Raw genomic sequence first — 22,605 nt, 5'->3', positions numbered from 1 at the left:
AAAGAGTTCTAAATATAGTGTATGAATGTATGAACTCACAAAAATAATTGGATGAATAATGAGTCGAGGATGATTCAAATTAAATAAGTTCGGCTATTTATTCCATAAGCGTGACCTATATTCAGTCGATAGTCAATTGAATATTTATCGACTGCAATCACTAGCTGGTTCCCAAGAGGGTAACACTTTTACGCAATGAACTGTCATTTTATTCCGTCTTCAAAAAATACAGACTGTAATAGGATCTCCAGCGGCCGTTTGGTGTAGTCAACCCACAAGCTCCCGGTGTAGAAATTTTGATAGTAAGCTTTAAAAAGCGTTATTTTTACTTCTTGGGTACACCGGAAAAACCTACGTAACAATATTTTTCCTCTTACCGCTAGAACCTGGGGCTAAGGTCATCAGTAAGATAATGAACTAGATATTTAAAAGAAGTTACTCTTTTAATGTTCATAATGTTTAAAGAAATTAAATTAATAAATATATATTACTTCTCTCTTGCGGTAACTTCATAAAAAACCTTCATACCTTATCCACCTAGAAAAAATATAAATAGTGACAGATCCTTCTTTTTTACTGATCACAGCAATAAATAAAACATTTTTTTAAATGTCACATGCACCCTTTCAACTAACGACGGCAGTACTGTTGTGTATATTTTGTCGATGATGACTTCAGCGGCACTATGGTTTGCGCTGTGGTTGCTGGATGAGGTCCCAGGTTCAATTCCCGGAAGGACCAATTTGAGAAATTACGTAAATATTTTCTAGTCTGGGTGTTCTGAATAGTATATCGGAGTCAATTCGTAGCTCTGATACTCATTGTAAAAGGAATTTCCCTATATTCAGATCCAAGTAATTGATGTGGTTGTCTAGTACATTATTATTATATAGATCATAGAAATATTTCTCCAGGCCCGGGAATCGAACCCGTGACCTCAGCGTGGCAAAACAGCATAGTATGTTTTAACACGAAATTTGGTGAGGACACCCTAGACCCTGTTTGAGTATCATTATGTGGACAGCCCTATTTCCAATTATGGTCACACCGTCAAGGACGGTTTCCAATGATGGACAACTAAACATAAACGATCAACTATTTAGGTAAATTAACAAATTCAATTTAAAAAAAGATATCTTGCATTATAACTTATTTCTATTAATTCTTATATAGTAAGATGTTTAATAAAACCCATTGGTGACTGGTAACAATGGGTGGTAATTCGCTTCAGTGCCATGTCTAAAAAAATAAATCCACTAATGGACGACCAGAGACGGACACTGTTCCTATTACTGTGTAGATTTAAATAATGTAACAAGCTATAAACTAAATTAAAAGTCTGGCTTTATAAAGACGGTAAAACACACGTAAAGAACTTTGATAATAAAATACGATTATGGTCAAAAATGTCCATGATTGGGTATACAACTAAATGTGATCCAGTAATAAACACTTCAAATTTTCCAATAGACGTTATGTTATTCATTTACGTTTATGTTTTGTTTAGATGCTTAAAATAACACCAGAACACAAAATAACCACAGAGGTCACCACATTCTTAAATACCACATTCAAATATGATTATAAAAAACGTACCTGAGGCGCGGTTCTTCTAAGAATCCCGTTTTTTTTTAATTTGTTATCACGGTATACTTCAAAAATTTCATGATTGATGCACTGTCCATCATCGGTTACACTACCTTATTTTGATTTGATTTGTTGCTTTTTATTGTTTATCAATACGGGTTTCGAGAGGGAAAAATTAATCACGTTGTGTGTTACGAGTACTTAAAGGTTACATAAGTATAATCTCGGATTATAACTAAACGATAAAATAGTATCTCCGTTGGTCATATTGAAGGTCAGATATAAACACAAACCTTGAAATTTTACAAGAAAACCACTGTATTCAATGGGTGCTTTACAGATACCAATTTGTTTTTAGATGAACTTAACTAAATTGAACATGTATACTAACGACAAACACTTTTCAAATGCTTTAATTTTATTTGTAAAAAAAATATATCTGAAATAAAGACCGTTTCGCTCGACCCAAGCGTAATGAACCGTAGTAGTTCGGGAAACATTTGAATTCTAGCTGAGGTAGTGTATAAATTCTTTAGTAGCGAATATTTTATTAGCTGAGCCTTTAATGTCTATCGCATTAGACATAAAACCTATTTAATAGGTTATATGACCAAAAGTATGCGATTTTGTACGCAACGATACTTTAACAAATCACTAGCTGATCTGGACAATGGGGAAATAAGAAACACTGAAACGAAACAATAATGTAATTGTTTAGATACTTCATAACCGCTCACGCGATGCGCTCCTCCTACCGCAAAATGGCGGCTATTTGTTTTCGCAAATTAGAAAAGCATTCAGTTTAAATACAAGTTTTTATAAATAAAAATTATTCTTCTGCATGGCTAAATAAATACCCTCCGTACTACCAACAAAAACATCTGAAATAAAATGCAGTAATACACCGCAAATCCTGCACTTAAAAAGCACTAATGAAATTTTTGGTGTACTTGGATAGATATGATAATATTCTGTTTGAGTGCTTCTAACGTTTACTATGAAATTACTCCTTAAAGTATAGTTTATAAACATTTATATTCAGGATAAACTTCAAAAACGCTACGTACGGTATGTTTTCATTAAATAAACACCGAAATCACCAGCCCACACAATACTCACACGATTGTCGTGACGTATTTTTGAAGTTGTTTATTTTTTTAAATAACAGACCCAGGCATTAAAAACTTTATGGTTTGCTAGAGTAGTTACCAAAATAGCAATTAATATTAGTTCTTTTACCTGTTATAATTTCGATATACGATAAATCGGTATAAAATCATCACCGGCACCTCTAGGTGTGGTATGCGTCTACGGATGCATATATCGCGTGAGTGGATACGGAGTTTTAATAGATTTTATGGGACATAGTAACATTACAGATGTGAAAATTACAAACACCGCCACAGTTCGCATAAATATTTGGTAATATTAAATGGGAAACTGGGAATGATTTCAATTTCCTTTTGATTGCATTGCCCCGGGAGTGGGATAACGATTGAATAAAAATGATCGATTGTAACGTAACGACTTCTACAATTCCCACATTCGATATATATTTCAGCGACGTATTCGTCATTCCGCAATTGTTTTACGTCGACTAATGCAAAAGTGTTCCAGCTTTGTAAGGTACGGGTGCTGGTGGAATTACAGGCACATGGGACTTGTCAAATTATGTCTCAGGGTGACAGACGCGGTGGCAGTGCCCCCAGATCTTTGGAATTTAAAGCTCTGAGTGGCATTGCAACTGATATGGACAGGCGTGTCGCTTACCACCAGGTGTACGACTTGTTCGTCCCGTCACTTTGTATCATAAAAGAACATAAAGATATTATAAATGTCCTGGAATGACGTAAGGCTCCATCCATCCATCGTACGCATTACCTTTAATCTCGGATTAGGAAGCAAAGTATCAATATGTACAATTATGACGTATTCCGTGTTACATTACTATACAATCTCGCTATTAAACACGAGCGCAATATATAGAGACAAAGAAAGACAAAAGACAGTGTACGATGGGCGGTTTTATAGTTAAATTCCAATAATGGGCATTATCGGGTTAGCGGTGCTGGCTTGCGCCTCGTGTGCTTGATTTTTTTTATAAAATTATTTTGGCGTGTGTCCGTGATTTGTGCTAGAGAAATGTTGTGTTACGTAAATAATATTTAATATGTGCGTGCGGTATTTTGAGAACCCAATGAAGTCTGGGGTCAGGACCTGTCTAAGAAGGCCCTGTGCAGGCTTGCTTGCACATTTAATAGTGCCCCTCCCGTATAACCTAGAGGTTGATAGGGAGAGTCAGTATATACAAAACTTATGTGAAAAGTTATAGGACTGATCTCAAAGTAAGTAACTAAAGCACTTGTGTTATGGAAATCAGAATCAACGACGGTACCACAAACACCCGAGACAAAATATAAAATTTAGCTTTTCTATATTGACCCTGCCGAGGATCGAACCCGGGACCTTCAGAGATGGCGACACCATGAAAAGACATCGGTGCAAGCCACTCGACCACAGAGGTCGTCAAAGTTTGCTAACAAAATATGGTTTGTTAAATAAAATCTATACTTATTTATATTCCAATAAGATTTTTATATTCTAAATTCTATTTTTCGGGTAATTTTAGTATCCCTTTTTTATAAAATTCCCATCTTTACTTACATATAAAATACAAAACAAAGTGTCATTTGACGGTCTATTCGTTATCAAAATCGTGACCTTAAAAAAATTTTGTGAAGACCGAAACAAGTGAAAATCAGAAGGTGTTACGTCGGTCTAATATGGTGGATGAGGAAATACGTCTCACCTAACTATTAGCTTGTAACGGCATTAAAAATACATAGGGCGCACTAAAAGTTTCCGGAACTGGCCACTTACTTAAACAATATTTAAAAAACAATTACAACATTTGAAAATGGAACTCTTTGGCTGTAGAATACAGTTTGTTTCATCTGAATGTCACTTGCTTTTACATTGTGGCGTCATTTTAGAAGTTGGTTGGCTACATCACCACGGATTTAACTCGTGAAAATTTTAGTAGTATGATTTTCTACGACTTTAAGTGTAATTTAATAGCTCAGCGGAGCTTCGCTCGGCTTCAAACTGCTTTTGGCGATGAACGATAATGCAAGACGACTATTTATAACTGGTTTGCAGAATTCAAACGCGGTCGTGTGAATCTCAGTGACGAATTTCGTGATGGTCGCCCGTCCACTGCTGTAAACAACAAAAACATCGATGCTGTGCGCCGTATGATCAAAACAGACAGACATGTGACATATCGAATATGAGATTCGGTCATCTTTAGGCATAGGCATGAGTCAAATACAATCAATACTACACAAACATTTGGGTGTGAAAAAGCTGCGCTCTCGGTGGATACCACACAATTTGATTGAGGCTTAAAACACGATGGCGTCACTTGATGGAATGCCATGCTTACCAGATTCAACGAAGGCGTCAAATTTGGCGTGGTACACAGTAACAGGTGACGAAACATGGATTTATAATTACGATCCTAAGACAAAGCAGCAATCGAGCGTATGGGTCTTTTGAGATGAACCGAAACCAACCAAAGTGGCGCTCGAGCAAAGTGTCTCTGAGCGGATGATTGCTTCTTTTTTTAATAAAACTGGACACGTAGCTACTGTTGCTTTGGAGAATCATTATACCGTGAATATTGATTGATACACGACCATTTGTTTGCCGGAAGTTATTGACAAACTCCGTAGAAATAACCGTAAACGCCGTATCATCTTGCACCAATATAATGCCAGTTCTCAAACGGGCAGACAGACAAATGGATTTTTGAAGGTGAACAATGTTGACCTTATGAGCCATCCCGTGTACAGTCCCGACCTGGCACCTTGTGACTTTTATTTATTTCCAAAAATTAAGAACCAGTTACGCGGTCAACGATTTTCATTACCTGAAGAGGCTGTCGAAGAGAATGAAAAATATGTTTCAGAGCTTGTCACGGAGGAGTGGCATAAATGTTTTCAAAATTGGTTCATTCGTATGAAAAAGTGCATTAACGCTAACGGAGAATATTTTGAGAAACAATAAATTCATTTCTGACCATTTATAGCATTTTTTCTTATTCATTCCGGAAACTTCAGTGCGCCCCACGTATAATGTGTGGTTTGGTATTACCATAATGTTATGCGACATCTTTGCAATTCACCAGTTCTGAGCATTTTCATGTATTACATTCTTAAAACTTTCCCGCCTATTCTTAAAATCGCACATGACAACTGACATTTTAGTAATTATCTCAAAAATTGCGTTAAGTTATATTTTTAACCGACTTAAAAAAAGGAGGAGGTTCTCAATTCGACTGTAATTGTTTTTGTATGTATGTTACGCAATTACTCAATTTGTGAACCGATTCCAGTTATTCTATTTTTGATGGAAAGAAGCTACGTCTGTGTTGGTCCCATTTAAATTTGAAGAAAATATTCCACCTCTAAGGGTGGCAAACTAGGGATGAATCCAGTTTCGCGCACTTTTCGTTAATCGATTCAATACAACATGGCACACAGATGTGACTCCACGAACTTTTGAGATCGGTTCATCGAAGAAAGTTGTAATTATATCACAAAAAATGCGTTAAAAATGTATGTCATCCGATTTAATTTCAGTGACAGGACAACACTGTCACTTTGAAATACGAATGTTATATATAATGCAATTTTTTTTATAAATGTGCAATCATTTATTTGGAAAGGCGAAGGTTGCATCATACAGCCTCTTCATATATTTAGTATGTTTCCTTGTTTTGATGGAAAATATGACAAGCGCCTGTTGTTATATAATTTTCTACCCTTCATGTTAAGTATATAAATTTTTGAGATATTAGTGGTCATGTGCAAAATATGCGCTAAAATATAATTTTTAAAACAAAGAAAAAAGTTATATTTTTGTTTAAAACTAGCTACTGGCAACAACCGCACAGTCTTTGCACAGACATATATCTAGATAGACACCGCAAGTATACGTACTTCGCGTGCCCAATGCAAGTGAAATACACTTACTTGCCGCTGCTACACTTCAGAACGCGCTCGACCGATATCGTAGATAAACACCAGTCGAAAACGCGAAAAATGCATAATTGTGCCATTATAAACTGCAAAAGCACCGTAACTGTGGGTAAACAAGTAAACAGGGAAGTTTCCTTCCAAGGGCAAGTGATTTTGTAATCAGAAGATGCATAATTTATTTTAAAAACAATTATTTTGATTTTGTATGAATTTCGAGAAAACAAATATGCAACCGAGTATGTATGCCTCATGATTTGTAATACATTGCGGCTTTTACTTGGTGCGATATATTTGTGATCTTTGTTATACGCCATGAAAATCGAACGAACGCACTTTTGTATAATACATTCAGTTCAGTGGTAAGACCGCTTGTACATTTTTAGCCAAATTTAACATTTAGTGATGTACACGTTAGGCAACACTGTTCTCGATTCTGATCGATTTTGAAAAAAAGAGACGAAAATTATTATGACCTTTGCAATTTTATAAAAATATTCTATAACTTTTTTGTTATAACGTTATAAACGTTTCGTTTTTTTTTTCAGTTTTATAGTATCTATTATCAGTAGTATCTGTAATGTCGATATTTTTTGTAGCACATTGCCTCGAATGTCCGAGTATAGTGAGAAATAATTACATACATCGCCGGATATGTAGTAGGAGTAATACAAAAAAAAAATCTAAAATGCGAAGAATGTAACAGTGCGCTGTCTTTACAAAAACCTGCTGTTGATCACACGTATGTTTTCGTTGCTTTCAAGGATGAAGGTGGTCTAGTTTATCCTACCTAAGATGCTATCCTAATATGCAGCGTAGTAGAGTTACAAATCCGAGAAATAATAAACAAATCACAAAAATCTCACACGAGGCCGTCATTAAGCAAACCTCTTCTGATTAATAAGATTTTATGATATTTTGTCAGCAGTAACATTTTCATTTGTCTTGCCATTCCTCAATTTGTACAACATCCAGCAGACAACCATCTAATAAATTTAATTCAGTCAGTCGCAAGTTCATATGTTGACGTGCATTTTTATTATTTAATCGACAAGATCTTTTATTACAAAAAAATTATATATAATTGGCTCATTTTATTGGAAGGACCATTGACTTTTTATTTGTAAGTCAATGGGAAGGACAATAATTTTAATATTTGAAGTCGATTAAAAATTAAAGTCTAATTTTTTTTAAGTAATTAACGTTTTTTTAAAAACAAGTAAAATAATGGACTTGATTATCCTATTCTAATATTTTTCGACTATATTAATATTACGGCTATTGGCAATCAACAAATACTTGAACAAAAATTATTCTATTTACAATCGATTATTTGAATGGAATACGCGTATTTACGCGTAAATGCGCGTATTACGCTCAATCAATCGATTTAGAGCGGAAAGAGCTTTCCCACCTAGTGATGGGAAAGCTCTTTACGCTCTAAATCGATATAATACTTCTTGTGAGGTCATAGTGGATACAAAAAATGTGGCACGCTTGGTTTTCATACAAATGGCTGTACTTGCAGCGTCTATCTAAATATATGTCTGTGCTCTTTTCGGTCAACGCGTTATAATAAGGTTTTAAAAATTTTAATTAAGATTGAATATTGCTTCAGCGACATATCGTCGTATTACTTTCACAAACTCGTATCTTAAAGCACAAACTTACTGAAATGAAAAAAATGGATTGTATAATAATATATGTATAATAATCGGCATATGTACAAAATATGCAGAGGCTCATTGTCTTAGGTACAACGCGAGTAATAGTGAGTTGCTAGTTTTTAAATCGGGTAGCAAAACCTGTAGCACTGTGCCCGAAGTTACTCTGTGTGGCACTCCTTTTAAAAGAGTCACCGAATTTAAGTACCTAGGGCACTGGTTCTCTGAGACTTTAAAGGACGATTTAGATGTTGAAAGGGAGCGTAGGGCGCTAGCAGTGAGGGGCAACATGTTGGTTCGTAGGTTTGCTAGGTGTACTGACGACGTCAAACTTATGTTGTTCAAGGCGTACTGTCAGTCACTTTATACATGTAGCCTATGGTTCAATTACACCCAAAAAGCTCTAAGCTCTCTCCGTGTGTTGTATAATAATTTATTCAGGATGCTGTTGAAGCTGCCTCGAATTTGCAGTGCATCGGAAATGTTCGTCGTGACTCGCTTGGATGGCTTTTCAGCTATCATGCGAAAAAGGGCGACTTCTTTGTTGCGCAGGATTCGGGGCGGTGATAACAGCCTCCTGAGTATAATTGCAAACTGTGTACAGGGTTGCTTCCTAGATCACGGGTCTGGGATGCACATTGGTTTTGTGGCCTGTAATAAATTGTAAAATAAGCAATTTGTAATACTAACCCTATTTTTAAGTTTTTTAAGTGTTTTGTTACTAACCCTTATGGACTTGTCCGAAATAAAGAAATTTACTATTATTATTATTAATAAATACAAAATGTTACAGGATGATTTCACATCACGTATTCATAAAGTAATGCATCCCAATTACCACCCTTGATAAGAAATTTGAAATAAATAGAAAGTTTTGCCATCTCCTGATCCTCATACTCGTATCTTGTAATCACTCTTTATGGGGACGATATGATATAAGCTGACAATAATCCGAGAGAACGATCCGTTTAGGTCGTTCAGATTGCTTCTACCTCTGATTTTTAAATATTATAAATGATATATGTGAACAAATGTATATTTACAGAGAGCTTACCTTAACACGTTTAGACCGGGATCAAAAGACCATAATTTGTTATCTAGTAGGACAGGTTTTCATTATATGACCTGCGGTGGCACATCACCGCGCTATAAACCAAAAGTTATGTCAATTGGGGTGCCCAGTTTGCTCGGGTGTGTTTTAGTTTTTATACTTGTTAAATTTCTAGTTCTTTTTCCAATAAATACTTTTTTAACCTTGATTTTTTTGGTTTTTTTCACACAGCATTTTTTCATAATATTTTGTCGTTATATTTTTTCAAACACCAGGATTATTATACTAAGTACATATAAAAATTTGACTATTACAATTGCTCCCAAGGTGACGTAGATTCTTTAGCATACCAAAAGTCATGTTCAGTGACCATTGGTGGGAAACTCCGACTAATGGGCGAGTTATCCGTGCTCCACCAGTAAAAAGCCGTAATAGCCTGATAGTTTGACCTACTTCCTCTAAAGCAGAGTCCACTCCACGCCCTTCAAGTCCGGATTGGAATTCGGCGGTGCATTTCTGAGTTTATCGGAATTTGATATAAAATAATATGAAATTTCATAATCTAATTTTAAATAATTTTAATTTTTTTTTTACTTTACAAGTCTTTTTACAAATTTTGGAAATCTTTGGTGGAGGCATAGGTTCAGCAGTGGACGTCTTCTGGCTGATATAATGATGATGATGAATATGAAATTTGCTTTTCGTAGAAGGAAAACATCGTAAGAAACCTGCAATCACCTACAAAGCAGTTTAATGATGTGTCTGAAGTTTCAGCATTGGACCCGCGTGGGAACTACATCCCAAGCACTCCCATTGTGAGAGGAGGCGCGTGCCCAGCAGCGGGGCTATGTATAGACTAATTGTTACAAAAGTGAGGCACCCTGAGACGAACGTGTTAAGTGTCCGTTTTTCTCAGGGGATTCTGCGTTTAATCAATGTGAGAATTTCTAGTGTAATTTGTTATGATATTTTGAATTCTGAACTTACTAAAATCCAATATTTTAATAACGCCTTTATTTTACGTAGAGGAGCTAACATGTTTGTAGCAATTAATATCCATTTGTGGAATACTAATTACGTAACTTTTCATCTGAAAGTTAAACTTAAAATTGTTATTAGCTACCCAGTTGTTGCCGTCACTTAGCCACCTTGTTCACATTTAGTTCCGACCTTTTCGCTCACACTAATACGTCATTTATCTACGTTAATAAATTGTTTAACTAATACTGTAGAGGGCGTTGACGTTTGAATGACGTTACTAATTTTGTAACTGCTTCCGTGACCGAACGGTTATCGTGCTGGTCTGCCACGCTAAAGTCCCGGGTTTGATTCTCGGGCCGGGAAAAGTATTGGTACACACACAATATCCTCTCTATTTTCCAGATAGGTACCGGAGTAGTAGGCGCGCTCACTTCCCTTTACGCCTTGCGCAACTAACGATTGCCACGGCTAAGTCGTTGACTCCAAAGTCCACTACCAAATCTCCTCTTTGGTGGCGGAGCTGTAAGGCACGCTCATTTCCTGACGCCGAAAAACGACGTCTCTCCAGTTCCCAATAACCTAAGCGGCTGTAGAGACCGGAGAATATCTAGTTAACCCTCTACTATCTCTCCGGACTAGTGTCGGAGATGCCGGTCGCAGTGTCCTGGGACAATGACCGGACATAGCTTCCGAAGGCAACTTATGTGCCCCGCGCGTCTCGCCTTAGGCCCTCGTCTCAACCGCCAATAAGACGCGCTAACCACGCACGGGATGAACGCCCCGGCTACATGCTCATCCCTACAGCTAACCACAAACCCCGACGAATCCATAACCAAGTCCACCAGAGACGCCCGTGAAAGCGTTCACTGGCGGAGGGCTTGGTCCGGACGCCCGCCTTGCCGTGGTCTTATTGGGGAGCCAGTAGTCTCCCCTGAACTTCTTATCTCTCGGGTCGGTAAATGGACGGTAGAGGGACATTACTTTGAGATCAGAGGAACGCATGTGATGGTGTCTAATATATGTTATATTACATTGTAATAAAACTATCCTTTTACTAGACGCTGGATATTTTTAGCACCACGCAGGGAACAGTGTTCTAAACAAACAATTATTATTCCGAACACTGTGCCCACGTACATAAGGTTTACCCATTGTACCACATGGTAAGCCTTTATAACGACCCTGTTTAAATCGCAATCAACGTACATGTGTACGGTTTGGATGGGTGAGACCATAATTAAAATTGACGTAAGGTACAAATTAAAACAGGGTTTGAAATTGGTAACCGTTATTGGTGTTTCAGCACGCGCAAAATTGAAAATAAAATGCATCAGGATAAGGCAGAATTTCGATTGCCGAATTATACGAGCGCTAAACCGATGACGTCACGACTATCTATATACCGCACTGCTTCTACAATAGTGTTGTAACTCAAAATATGTGAAATTCACGATTATACTATTCCTGAACGTAAAATTTGATTCTCTGCACGTCAATAGAACTGTAGTTAAAATATTGTAAGAAACAATTAAAATAAATCTATTTAACTCAAAATGAGACAAACTTTTTGCGAACTAGTTCTGGACAACAAATTTCTAAAAAGTATTAAGCTGTTTTTTCCTTTTGTTTGACAAGTAGGAAATTGTTTAGATGTCTCTAATAAATAAACTTTAACCTATACATAAATTTTAATAATATTTCACTGGAAGTGAGTAATTTGTTTTTCATCGATTCTGAAGAAATACACTTTTTGAGTTGATACACTATTGTATTAACAGTGCAATATATAGACTGTCCAATTTTCCAAATTCAGCTTTGAGTTGTGGAAGCATAAGGGGATCACTCGTTCTCGTCAGACATTCCACCCGAAAGAATAACTGTCAAAAATTAATACTCCACCAACTCAAAACACAATGTCAAGTCAATGTCAAGTTCTTTATTCGCATTATGCGCTTTTTAATTTTGTCGAATATTCGTATTTTTTCGGATTTATGTTCGGTTTCCCCTATGTTTATAAATAAAGAAATTGCTATAATAAAGCCGTACATAATACATGAAACCAAATACTGTAGTAACTCAAAAATGATGAAATCGAAAAAACACGATTTGATAATTCACACAAAAAAATACTGAATGAACCTCATTGCGAAGAACAGGATTATTTTTATTTATACATAATGTGATGAAATGAGGTTTATATGCACTGAATAGGTTTTTACAGTATGGTAGTTATTACATTAGAGTTCATATATTAGCCATTATACAAAAGCATGCAAAATTAAATCTTCTAAGTAGTCATTTACACTATAATATCCTTTTTTTAATTAGACATTTATACAGTTCAATTGTCATTCTTTTAAACGTCAGATTTTTTATTTCTCAATTGGTAGTCCATTAAAAATTTTCATGCACATGTCGCCATACCCGGAGAACAAAATGATAATCGCAACAAAGTAATATTTCAGGAAAAATAAAAACATGTTTTCATTGATAAGTTCTTAAATACTGAACGTAGGTAGATTAATAGTTAGTTTTAAGAAAATAATATTTTTGTGCGTTCTATATTATAAATGAAACAGCCGTAAGTTAAGCCAAAATTGAGACATTTCAATTATAAATAATTAGTCAAAATCAATCATCATGTTGGATTTATATTGTGAATTATCATTTTATTCTCGCTGTGTCTGAGCCAAAAACAAGTATTGCACCGTAGTCAACGAAGTTGATTTATCATTTTATTCTACGGGTTGCAATAGCACAAGTGGTGAAGATAATAATTACATATCATCTTGTTCTCGTAAACATACTACGATATTTTTTTTGGAAAGGTCTTTTATTCTGCTGTTACAATGAAACCATGATATGATAATCAAATTTTGCTTTGTTTTGCTTTATTATACGAACAGCCCGAGCAGTTTCAAACGGGAATAAAATATGATAACTGCGTGTATCGTTATTTCGCGTAATTATTTTTACGAGAACATAATTCTATTGTCATTTGTCATATTAAGAAACGTAAGTCATTCAGTTTAATATTATCATATAACATTATTCTTGTGGACTTGGGTATGGGTAGAAAATTTGAATAAAAATGACGAAAAAAATTAAAAAGATGTATTGGTGCCTAAAGATCTTAAATATGATATAACAGTTATCTTTTTGTTCTCCGCGGATGGCGATGTAATATGAACTTTTTGTTAACCGACTTTAAAAAAGGAGGAGGTTGTCAATTCGACTGTATGTTTTTTTTGTATGTATGTTACGCGATAACTCCAGTATTTATGAACCGATTTTCATGATTCTTTTTTGTGGGAAAGACGGTACCTCCATAGTGGTCCCATTTAGTTTTGAAGAAAATCATCCACCTCTAAGGATGGCTGCTCACGCATGAAGATTCATTTTCATAAATAGCGCCTAAATTTTATTATAAGGAGCAATTATTTTAATGGTTGATTTTGCTATTCCAATTTAAGGCGTTTTTCTCTCAATATACTTTGACTAGTGAGAACCGATTTTTATTATCTCCTGTGTCCAAGTCCCGTATTGCGCACTTTCCGGTAACCGACTTCAATAAAGTTGGTAATTGTATGTAATGCCACGTACTTTTGAGGTCGGTTTTTTTAGTACTCTACACCGTACTCTAAACCGACTGACCGTACTGAGATTATGTAAAGTGTAGTTTTAGATACATTTTCAACGACAAGTCTGTCTGCGTTTCTTTTTGCATGTGGATTAATTTCTATTGATTTATTAAATCATTGTAGATGCTGTTTGGCAAATTTACAAAGTTCATAAATATACATGGAAGGAAAGTCAAAAAATCAAAGTCAAAGACATAATAATTAGTTATATACTTATAAACAAGACGGGGAGAATGTTGTTACGAAACTGTATATAGCATGATGAATTTTATTTCGATTCGGTAACATCTACATTCGCTCTATAAATTGTGTCGTCAATTTTCAACATTCATTATTTCTATATAACCAAATTATCGAAGCATCCACGAGGATTGAGAAGGCTCTACACAGACACTCTCTTACTATACTATTCTGCATTCTTTACAATTGCATATATCTATTAATTGTAAAAAGAAGATATTAATAGAATTGCAACTCTGTTTCCAAACCATACACGAGGCGGTTAACTTCTTGAACCGTATTTTATTACAAATGTTAATCCGGTAGTGCTAAGTTGTTAATCTTACATAAATTTACACATCCAGTCATGGGCGGCTATAGTTAACGTTCTCACTAATTAAATCTGAATAATTCAAACGATGACTAAACGAAGTTTGCGAAGTCTAAATTTGCTGTACCTAGAAAATATTAACTTGTATATTTTAAGAGTTAAAATAAACGTTGCCAGCTAATTTGTTAAATTATTTTTAAAACTAGCAGTGTTAGGTGGTGATGTAAAAACTCGAGTCCAGGAATCTATATTTATTAACTCGACTCAATTTTGCACAGCTCGGTGGCCTAAAATACTCATGAGTCCGAGTCGACTTCTCCACCACAAAGTCGCGAGGACGACAAGCAGGGTTCAATTTTATTGAACATCTATTAATGCTAAGGAATTAAATAAAAAACAAAAACTCAATATGATGATTTATAATACCATAATACTTAATTATATTATAGTAATTATACTACAGCACCGCTCAGTAGGTACTTACCAGACTCGAGCAAGATTCGTTACATAAATAGACTCGAGCACTAATGTCGAGCAGTTAGTCTGTCTTTATGAGTTTTGTGAATTGGAGTCGAGTCCTAAAATGTAGACTCCCGGACTCGAGTCTTTTACAACACCAGTGTTAGGCCAAAACGGTTGCCTTTCAATACAAAGGTCATTGAGAGGTTTTCGATTTTGATTTCTAAGTTACGCGTGTACTTTAGTGGCTCTTTGTAAAAGAGTTTGTCGAGGGAAATACCTTACCTATTTCTGCCGCCAAACGCGCGTACCGCTGCTGGTACCGCTTGGAATGTTCTGTAGGACTGTAATGTAGCTTCCGCAGCCTCCATACAAAGATTTAAAGTTCAAAATTCAAAAGAAAAAAAATAGTAGAAAAAAATCCGTTTTTTCATTGACTTACAAATAAATGGACGACGGGTCTAATATAAAAACCACGAAAAAAATGTCCCAAGTCAACCTATTCGAAATTTAAATTGTAATGTCATCGCAGTATCGCGCTGTCAGTTGAACAAATGAAGAGGAGTTTGGCGCTCTGTATACGATTTTAGCCCCTTACAAGTGCGGACACTTTTTAGCGCGGACCCGACGTCCATATAATTGTAAGTCAATGGTTTTTATAAACATTTTATCAATATAGGAAATGAAACTATTTTTCCGTATTTAAATCGCGTATATTTGTTTTTTCAAACAAACCTTTTTGTTTCAACAAAACTTTTTGTTTCAACAAAACTTTTTGTTTGAAAAAACAAATATACGCGATTTAAATCCGGAAAAATAGTTACATTTCCTATGTGTAACAATCGCGAAAACTTAAGAACTCGATATTTTATCAATATTTATGATCTTTAAAATGTTTATCGCACAAGTTTAAGATTTTTGGTAACTGGTAAACGGTTCAAAAAATTAACGAGAAGACCTGTTCGCGGCCGCGAACAGTGTGGGCAGGGAGTGACGATGGAACGAAACAAATTCAGAATGACGAGGCAAGGGAATTAAAGAAAGATTCATAATTTAAAAATGAGTAGCCAGGAACCAAATAAAGGTTCCTTTGACGATATAAGGAGGTCACATCGTCAAAGCATTCTGAGCATTACAGGCACATGGAACTTGGCGAGTTATGTCTCACGGTGACGAGTGCAGGAGCAGTGTCAGTCAGATCTTTGCAATTTAAATATTTGAGTGGCACTGCAACTGTCATGAATAGACGTGTCATTTACTAGGACTTGTTCGTCTCGTCGATTGATATCATAAAAAAAATATATTTGTGACTTTTTTGTAGTCGAACCTAAACCTAGCTAAACCTAAACGTGTTTACTCACTGCATGCGATTCGTATTCGTTCTGAATCTGAGATATAATATATATCGCACTGCTATTACAATAGTATAGTAACTCGAAATATGTGAATTTCGAGATTATACCATTGTTGGAAGTAAAATTTGATTCTTGACACGTCAATACAACCGTCATTACGCACATTCACTCTAATATGTGTCCACACTTCGCATATCACTTGCACTTTCACACACATCACAAACAATTACACACACATCACATGCACTTTCGCACATATCACACGCACTTCCACACACACCACATGCACTCAATCATCACACACACTCTCACACACTTACAATTAAATTTTTATTATATACTCTTATATACTCTTTTATATACTCTTTTTTCCAATTAAGTATACATGTAACTTGTTAATATAGATTTACAAATATTGATCAGAATTTCTGGAAGTGGAGGCCTGGTGACCTAAAATACAGGGTATCCTAGTTTAGGCTCCAGCCTCTACAAATTTTCCTGTCATGTTTTTTACTTCAATATCTCTTATGTTTACTTAAGTTGTTACAAATTTGTGGAGGAAATAAAGAATTTACTTACTTACTTACTTACATTACAATATTGTGAGAAACAAAGATATCTACTTAACTCAAAATTAGAGAAACTTTCTGAGCTAATGAGCAAAACAGTCCTTACTAAAAAAAATATATATTAAAAAAATACAAAAAATATATAAAAATATACATAATTTCAATAAGAAAGAAGATATCCATTATATTAACCTTAGAGCTAAGTCCAAACTCATGGTACTACGATTTCGTTTAACCAAGGTAAACAACTCTTTTATTATTTATCTCTTATTGTAAAAACGTATACAGTTCCCCGTATACGTTTTTACAATAAGATTCCGGAGCATATATTAAGTTTATCATTTCCTAAGTTTAAAAACTACATTAAAAATATTTTGATCGAAAAATCATATTACAAAATTGAAGAATACGTATTAGATAAAGATGTATGGAAAGACGACACGGCTCCAGAATCCACACAAATTTGATTCAAAGTGTATTCCATAGCATTTAAGTTTATTTTTGAAAAGAGCAATCCCTAGAGTTTCTTGCTCGTTCTTCTCAGCGAGGTCAGCGTAGTGAACGACCAGTAGCTTAAATGTGACATTTTCTAATGTAAATTTATATTACCTATGGAATAAATAATCTTTGAATGAAATTATTTTTCCCCTTTTTATTTTTAAATATATTTGGTAAGTAGGACATTGTTTAGATGTCTGTTATAAAGTTTAACCTATATTTTTAAACTTTGATATTAATTATAATAATGTTTCACGGGAAGTGAGTAATTCGTTTCTGATCGATTCTGAAAAAATACACTTTTTGAGTTAATACTTATATATATCAAATCCAGAACACTCGTACCCAATTCGGATGTCGCTTGTGCACTAAGTCCGATTCAACTCCGAGACAACACGAATATCGCTTTGAATCGACACGAATATCGAAAATGATCCCTGTGACGTTTCGGATCGTATTTTTTTACGAATCGAACGTAGTGCATCGTAAAGGAAAACATCGTGATGAAAATTCCATATCGAAAAAGATTCAGATAGTTCTGAATCTTTTTAGAAAATGTGTGAAGACCCCAACTTCAGGGTCCTAGGATCGTATTCCAGAACTCTACTCAATACTCAAGTCAGGACTTGAGTATTGCAGAGAGCACTGAAAATCATACTCAAGGCCTTGCCATTAGGGTCGTATTTCCAGTGCTTGAAATCATACTCAAGTCTGCTCAAATCCTGACTTGAGCATTGAGTAGAGTTCTGGAATACGACCCTGAGTCTATCAAGTTTAACTAACCTTTTAGCAGGCTAATACTTTTCGTTTTGTTCTTTTTTTTATAAACCTACAATATTGACGCGCTCTTGAATGCACCTTATATTACGGTGCTACATCTAAATCTATTATTTTCGTTTTCCAGCTCACGGAAAGAGATCAGCTAAACCGCCTGCTGCGGCCCCCGATTGGTTCATCGCGAAGCTTCTTCTTAACATGGACTCTAACGGTGAACTGGTGAGAGTGTTTTTTATAAATAAGATACGTTTAGTCACATTTTTAATTCCGGAATTTTAGAGATAAGTATTATCAATTGTATGCGTGTTATTTTCAGGAAATTTTAATAAAAATATAATATATAAATTTTCGATTTCTGATAATAAAAAATAAAGGAGTTTAGTAAATAAAATTTATTCTTTAATTATTAATTCTTCCATCAGAAATAAAGATTCAATTTCAAATGAGTCACAATAACGTAAAATAATTACTACAAAGTATTATTGTTCTACGCAATTATTAGAACGATGCGTACAACTAACTCCATCTACCGATTTGATACCAAAATGTTACTAACAGATAGTAACTTTCAGAACCGCGCTCGCTCACCAAACTTGCATAACGAGGACTCTAACGCCATCTACCAAATGGATCCCCCAGACTACTCGCCAACTGCCGGCCGTTTAGTGTAAGTTTTGTGGAGAAAAAAGGACTTCTTTTTCAGTAGTGCATATAGATGGCGCAACGTCCCCGTCGTAAAATAAAGGGTTCAATTTTATGTTTAAAAACAAAAGAAGTTTCTTAATTCTGCACCCTCCACGAAAAGTTAGCTAAGCCAAAAGTTCGTGTTTTTAAGAAAAACGGATTTCATAAATGTAATTTACTTTTCCTAGAAAAGAATTACAACAGTGTTAATAGTATGGTTTATCAATAATTTCATTAATATTACACATTCTCAGCAGCAAAGAATAAAAGCCAATCGCATTTGTTATCTAACACTTACATTGCATATTTATCTCTTTCAAAAAAATTTAGGTGATTTGTTGATAAAATATGCAATAAACACGCAGAAAAAAGATTATGCAAATTAGTAATAAAAAGAAAACACACGTCAAATGGGTCTATGCTACGAAGGAATATGAAGTACATTGTCCCCGCCTTTATTCTGCCATAGCCCTTAATGGTCGGGAACATATAAAAAATATAATATACAATTAATCATGTAGCACACATACGCGTTAGAATATACTTAAATTATAATCTCAGTACAAAGTACTAAAACAACCGACCTCAAAAGTACGTGGAATTACATATAATTACCAAGTTTCATTGAAATCGATTACCGGAAAGTGCGCAAACCCGGGTTCATCCCCTAGTTCGCCACTATACGGAACTTCACACAGGGGATAATAAAAATCGGTTCTCACTACTCAAAGTATATTGAGAGAAAAACGCCTTGAATTGGAGAATAGCAAAATCAACCATTAAAATAATTGCTCCTTAAATAAAATTTAGGCGCTATTTATAAAAATGAAACTTCATGCGTGAACAGCCATCGTTCGAGGTGGATGATTTTCTTCAAAATTAAATTACCACTATGGAGATACGCTCTTTCCGACAAAAAAAAAGAATCATGAAAATCGGTTCACAAATACCGGAGTTATTATATACGGAGAGTTAGCGTAACTTACATACAAAAAACACATGCAGTCGAATTGAGAACCTACTTCTTTTTTTGAAGTCGTTTAAAAATATGAAATATTATTAAAATTATTGTAAACTAGTATAACAACACACAAGACACGAATTATAAGAAACCTGCAACCCGTGATTGCTCGTCAAATAATTGCATCATGTTAAAATATTATCAAATCGATTTTAATAAATTATTATCTATTAACATTACAAGATATCATAAAAAATAATTATAAGAGCTACAAACAAGAACTGGCAATGTCATTGTGGTCTGTTTTTCGTAGCAGTAGAGCTCCTTGTGAAAGAGTTCGTCCAGGGAAGTACTGCCACCTTACCTATTTCGGCCGCCAAGCAATAATGTCAGCATTACAGTGTTCCGGTTTTGAAGGGTAAGGGTGCTGATGAAATTACAGGTACACGTTACTTGCCAACTTATGTTTCAGGGTGACGGGCGCAGTGGCAATGCCCCTCAGACGTTTGAGATTTAAAGGTCTGAGTGGCACTTTAACTGCAATGGAAAGGCATGCTGTTGGTAAGAGATACCTCTTACAACCAGGCGCACGACTAGTTCGTCCCGTCACTTTGTACCATAAAAAAATATATACAAATCTTTTCTACCTACTGTACGATATATGTATGGTCATATCGTAACAATATGTACAGAATTTTCGTGTGTAATTATTTTATTGTTTTTAGATCTGAACCATATGAGCTGCCATTGGAGCTGACGTACAACAGAAACAGGAACACCGAGGCCAAGCCGATGCTCGACAAAGATTTCTTGTCTAAATTGAAACTATGGCAGATAATGGTAAATAGAAATATATTACAATAAAACTCAAATAAACCTAATTTCAAGGTAAAGTGAAGATTGTAGAAAGTTACTATGGAATATGGTAAATTGGCATTAAATTCCGTTTGATTTTTTTTTGTCGAATTAATTTAACTGCCTCCGCGGCCGAACGGTTACCATACTGGACTACCACGCAGAGGTCTTGGGTTCGATTCCCGGGCCGAGAGAAATATTTATATGACCTACATTTAATTTTATTTCTTTCTTGAGTTTGGGTGTAATTTGTGGTTGTCTACATAGGTGTAAAAGGCACCCGCGATTGAGGGTTTCGCTAGTGCGACGCTATGAGTGTGTGCGTAGAAACCGACTTCAAAAAAAGGAGATTTATTTGTGTATGTTAAGCGATTAGATCTAGATGCACATACGTCGATAACGACGTCCTAAAAAACATTAAAAGTACTAAGAATAAATGGGCCTATATGAAGAGACTGATAAAAAAGGGGAAGGCGAATGAAATTTGTAAAGAGCCTACACCAGTTTTGCCACGCTTGCCTCCCACTGGCGAATCGAATTCGGCCGGATCAAAGGAATTTTTGTCTAAGTGTTCGATCTTTGTATTAATAATTATAACAAACTAGTAGAGTAATTTCACATAAAAAAAATTGAATATCAATTCAATAAAAATTTAAATACAACGAATAGCGACGTCTCTAGCCGGGGCTGGTAGCTAAAGGTAAAGGTATCTAACTGGGAGACGAAATAACATAGATTTCTCATAGATAGCGCTTCGGCTAAAAAGTCGTTGAAAAACCAAATACAGAGATACGACGCAAGCACTTAGATAAATTGTATATGCTGGAAGACGTCGGTCCGGTCGGTTCCAACCGGATCGAAGGATTTTTTTCTAAGTGTTAGATCTTTGTATTAATAATTCTAATTTTTTTTGCTAAATGGAAAAGCCGAAATGTTCTAGTTTTCCATATAACAAATAAAATTTTAAATTTAATTTATAGTTTAAATCGTTTTTCTGTAATATTAGACATATAGACGTTAGACATTTTACCTTTCCAGTGTCGGTATTGGTTAGTGACAGTAACGTAATGAAAAAATAACAACAAAAAGAATAGGTTCGCAATTATCCATTTTCGGAAATAGGACTATTATACTGTTCGACAGTGTTTATGATTCTCTTCATTATCTGAATAAATCTTTGTATGACATATTCTTCTTTAAAATATATCCACTGATTTTTTTTTTCAGAGAGCGGCGTCCCAAGAGTGAATGGAAAATAACATAAATGAATGGACTGATTTATTAAGTTTACCGCGTATTTTCTTCTAAATTTAAGTTCAAATGTTATATAAATTTTATTTATAGTTAATACTCTAATGTTTATGTCAATTGTAAGGCTGGGTTACAATTGGCACTAGGTCTAATATAGTGTTAAGCAAATGTGCCATTTCCTATAAAATATTAAATGTACTAGTTCCAGCTTAAAAATATTGTCTCACAAGAGGTGAAAACTGCAAAAAAGTACTTTAAATGAAATCAAAATCACATTGTTCTATGATAGTATACAATCAATCCGTCAAATTTTAATCATTAAATTACATTCAATTAATTCATTCATTGGAAGACTTTGGAACGAAATCACATTCCGTTTGTTGTTTGATGTGATTTTGTTTCATAAAACTTAAATTTAAAACTGTCCGACACATTGTATAGTTCACTTCTCCACACTAACTGGAAAAATTACTGATGACTTTTAACCCATTCATGGAAAGTAACGGCGTTTACCGTAAATTAAATATCAGAATATGACAGAACGAAGTACCCCGTTTCGCTATATGATTCTGAAAAAACTTACTACGGGAGTGCTATTTCGAAGTATTTTCTGTATAGTTCCCGTCTACTGCTTCTCCATACAGAAGTATCAATAACGTACTGACAAAATTCAATAATTTATA

General features: G+C 35.0%; 1 protein-coding gene across 2 annotated transcripts in view; it reads left to right on the top strand.

The window, feature by feature from the left end:
* Positions 1 to 22,214, top strand: part of LOC113237904 — a 100,297-nt gene extending 78,083 nt beyond the window's left edge. For both annotated transcript variants that reach the window (XM_026474619.1, XM_026474618.1), the window contains 4 exons: positions 18,299 to 18,390; positions 18,744 to 18,838; positions 20,542 to 20,656; positions 21,899 to 22,214. In XM_026474619.1, the coding sequence (XP_026330404.1) occupies positions 18,299 to 18,390; positions 18,744 to 18,838; positions 20,542 to 20,656; positions 21,899 to 21,919 (323 nt within the window). In that variant the 3' untranslated portion in view covers positions 21,920 to 22,214. The remainder of the gene's footprint in view (positions 1 to 18,298; positions 18,391 to 18,743; positions 18,839 to 20,541; positions 20,657 to 21,898) is intronic.
* Positions 22,215 to 22,605: the final 391 nt, after the last annotated feature.

The sequence above is a fragment of the Hyposmocoma kahamanoa genome, unplaced genomic scaffold (genome assembly GCF_003589595.1).
Source record: "Hyposmocoma kahamanoa isolate Upper Pololo Valley unplaced genomic scaffold, ASM358959v1 94, whole genome shotgun sequence".
Classification (NCBI taxonomy): Eukaryota; Metazoa; Arthropoda; class Insecta; order Lepidoptera; family Cosmopterigidae; genus Hyposmocoma; species Hyposmocoma kahamanoa.
This window is presented reverse-complemented; position numbering and strand designations above follow the sequence as displayed.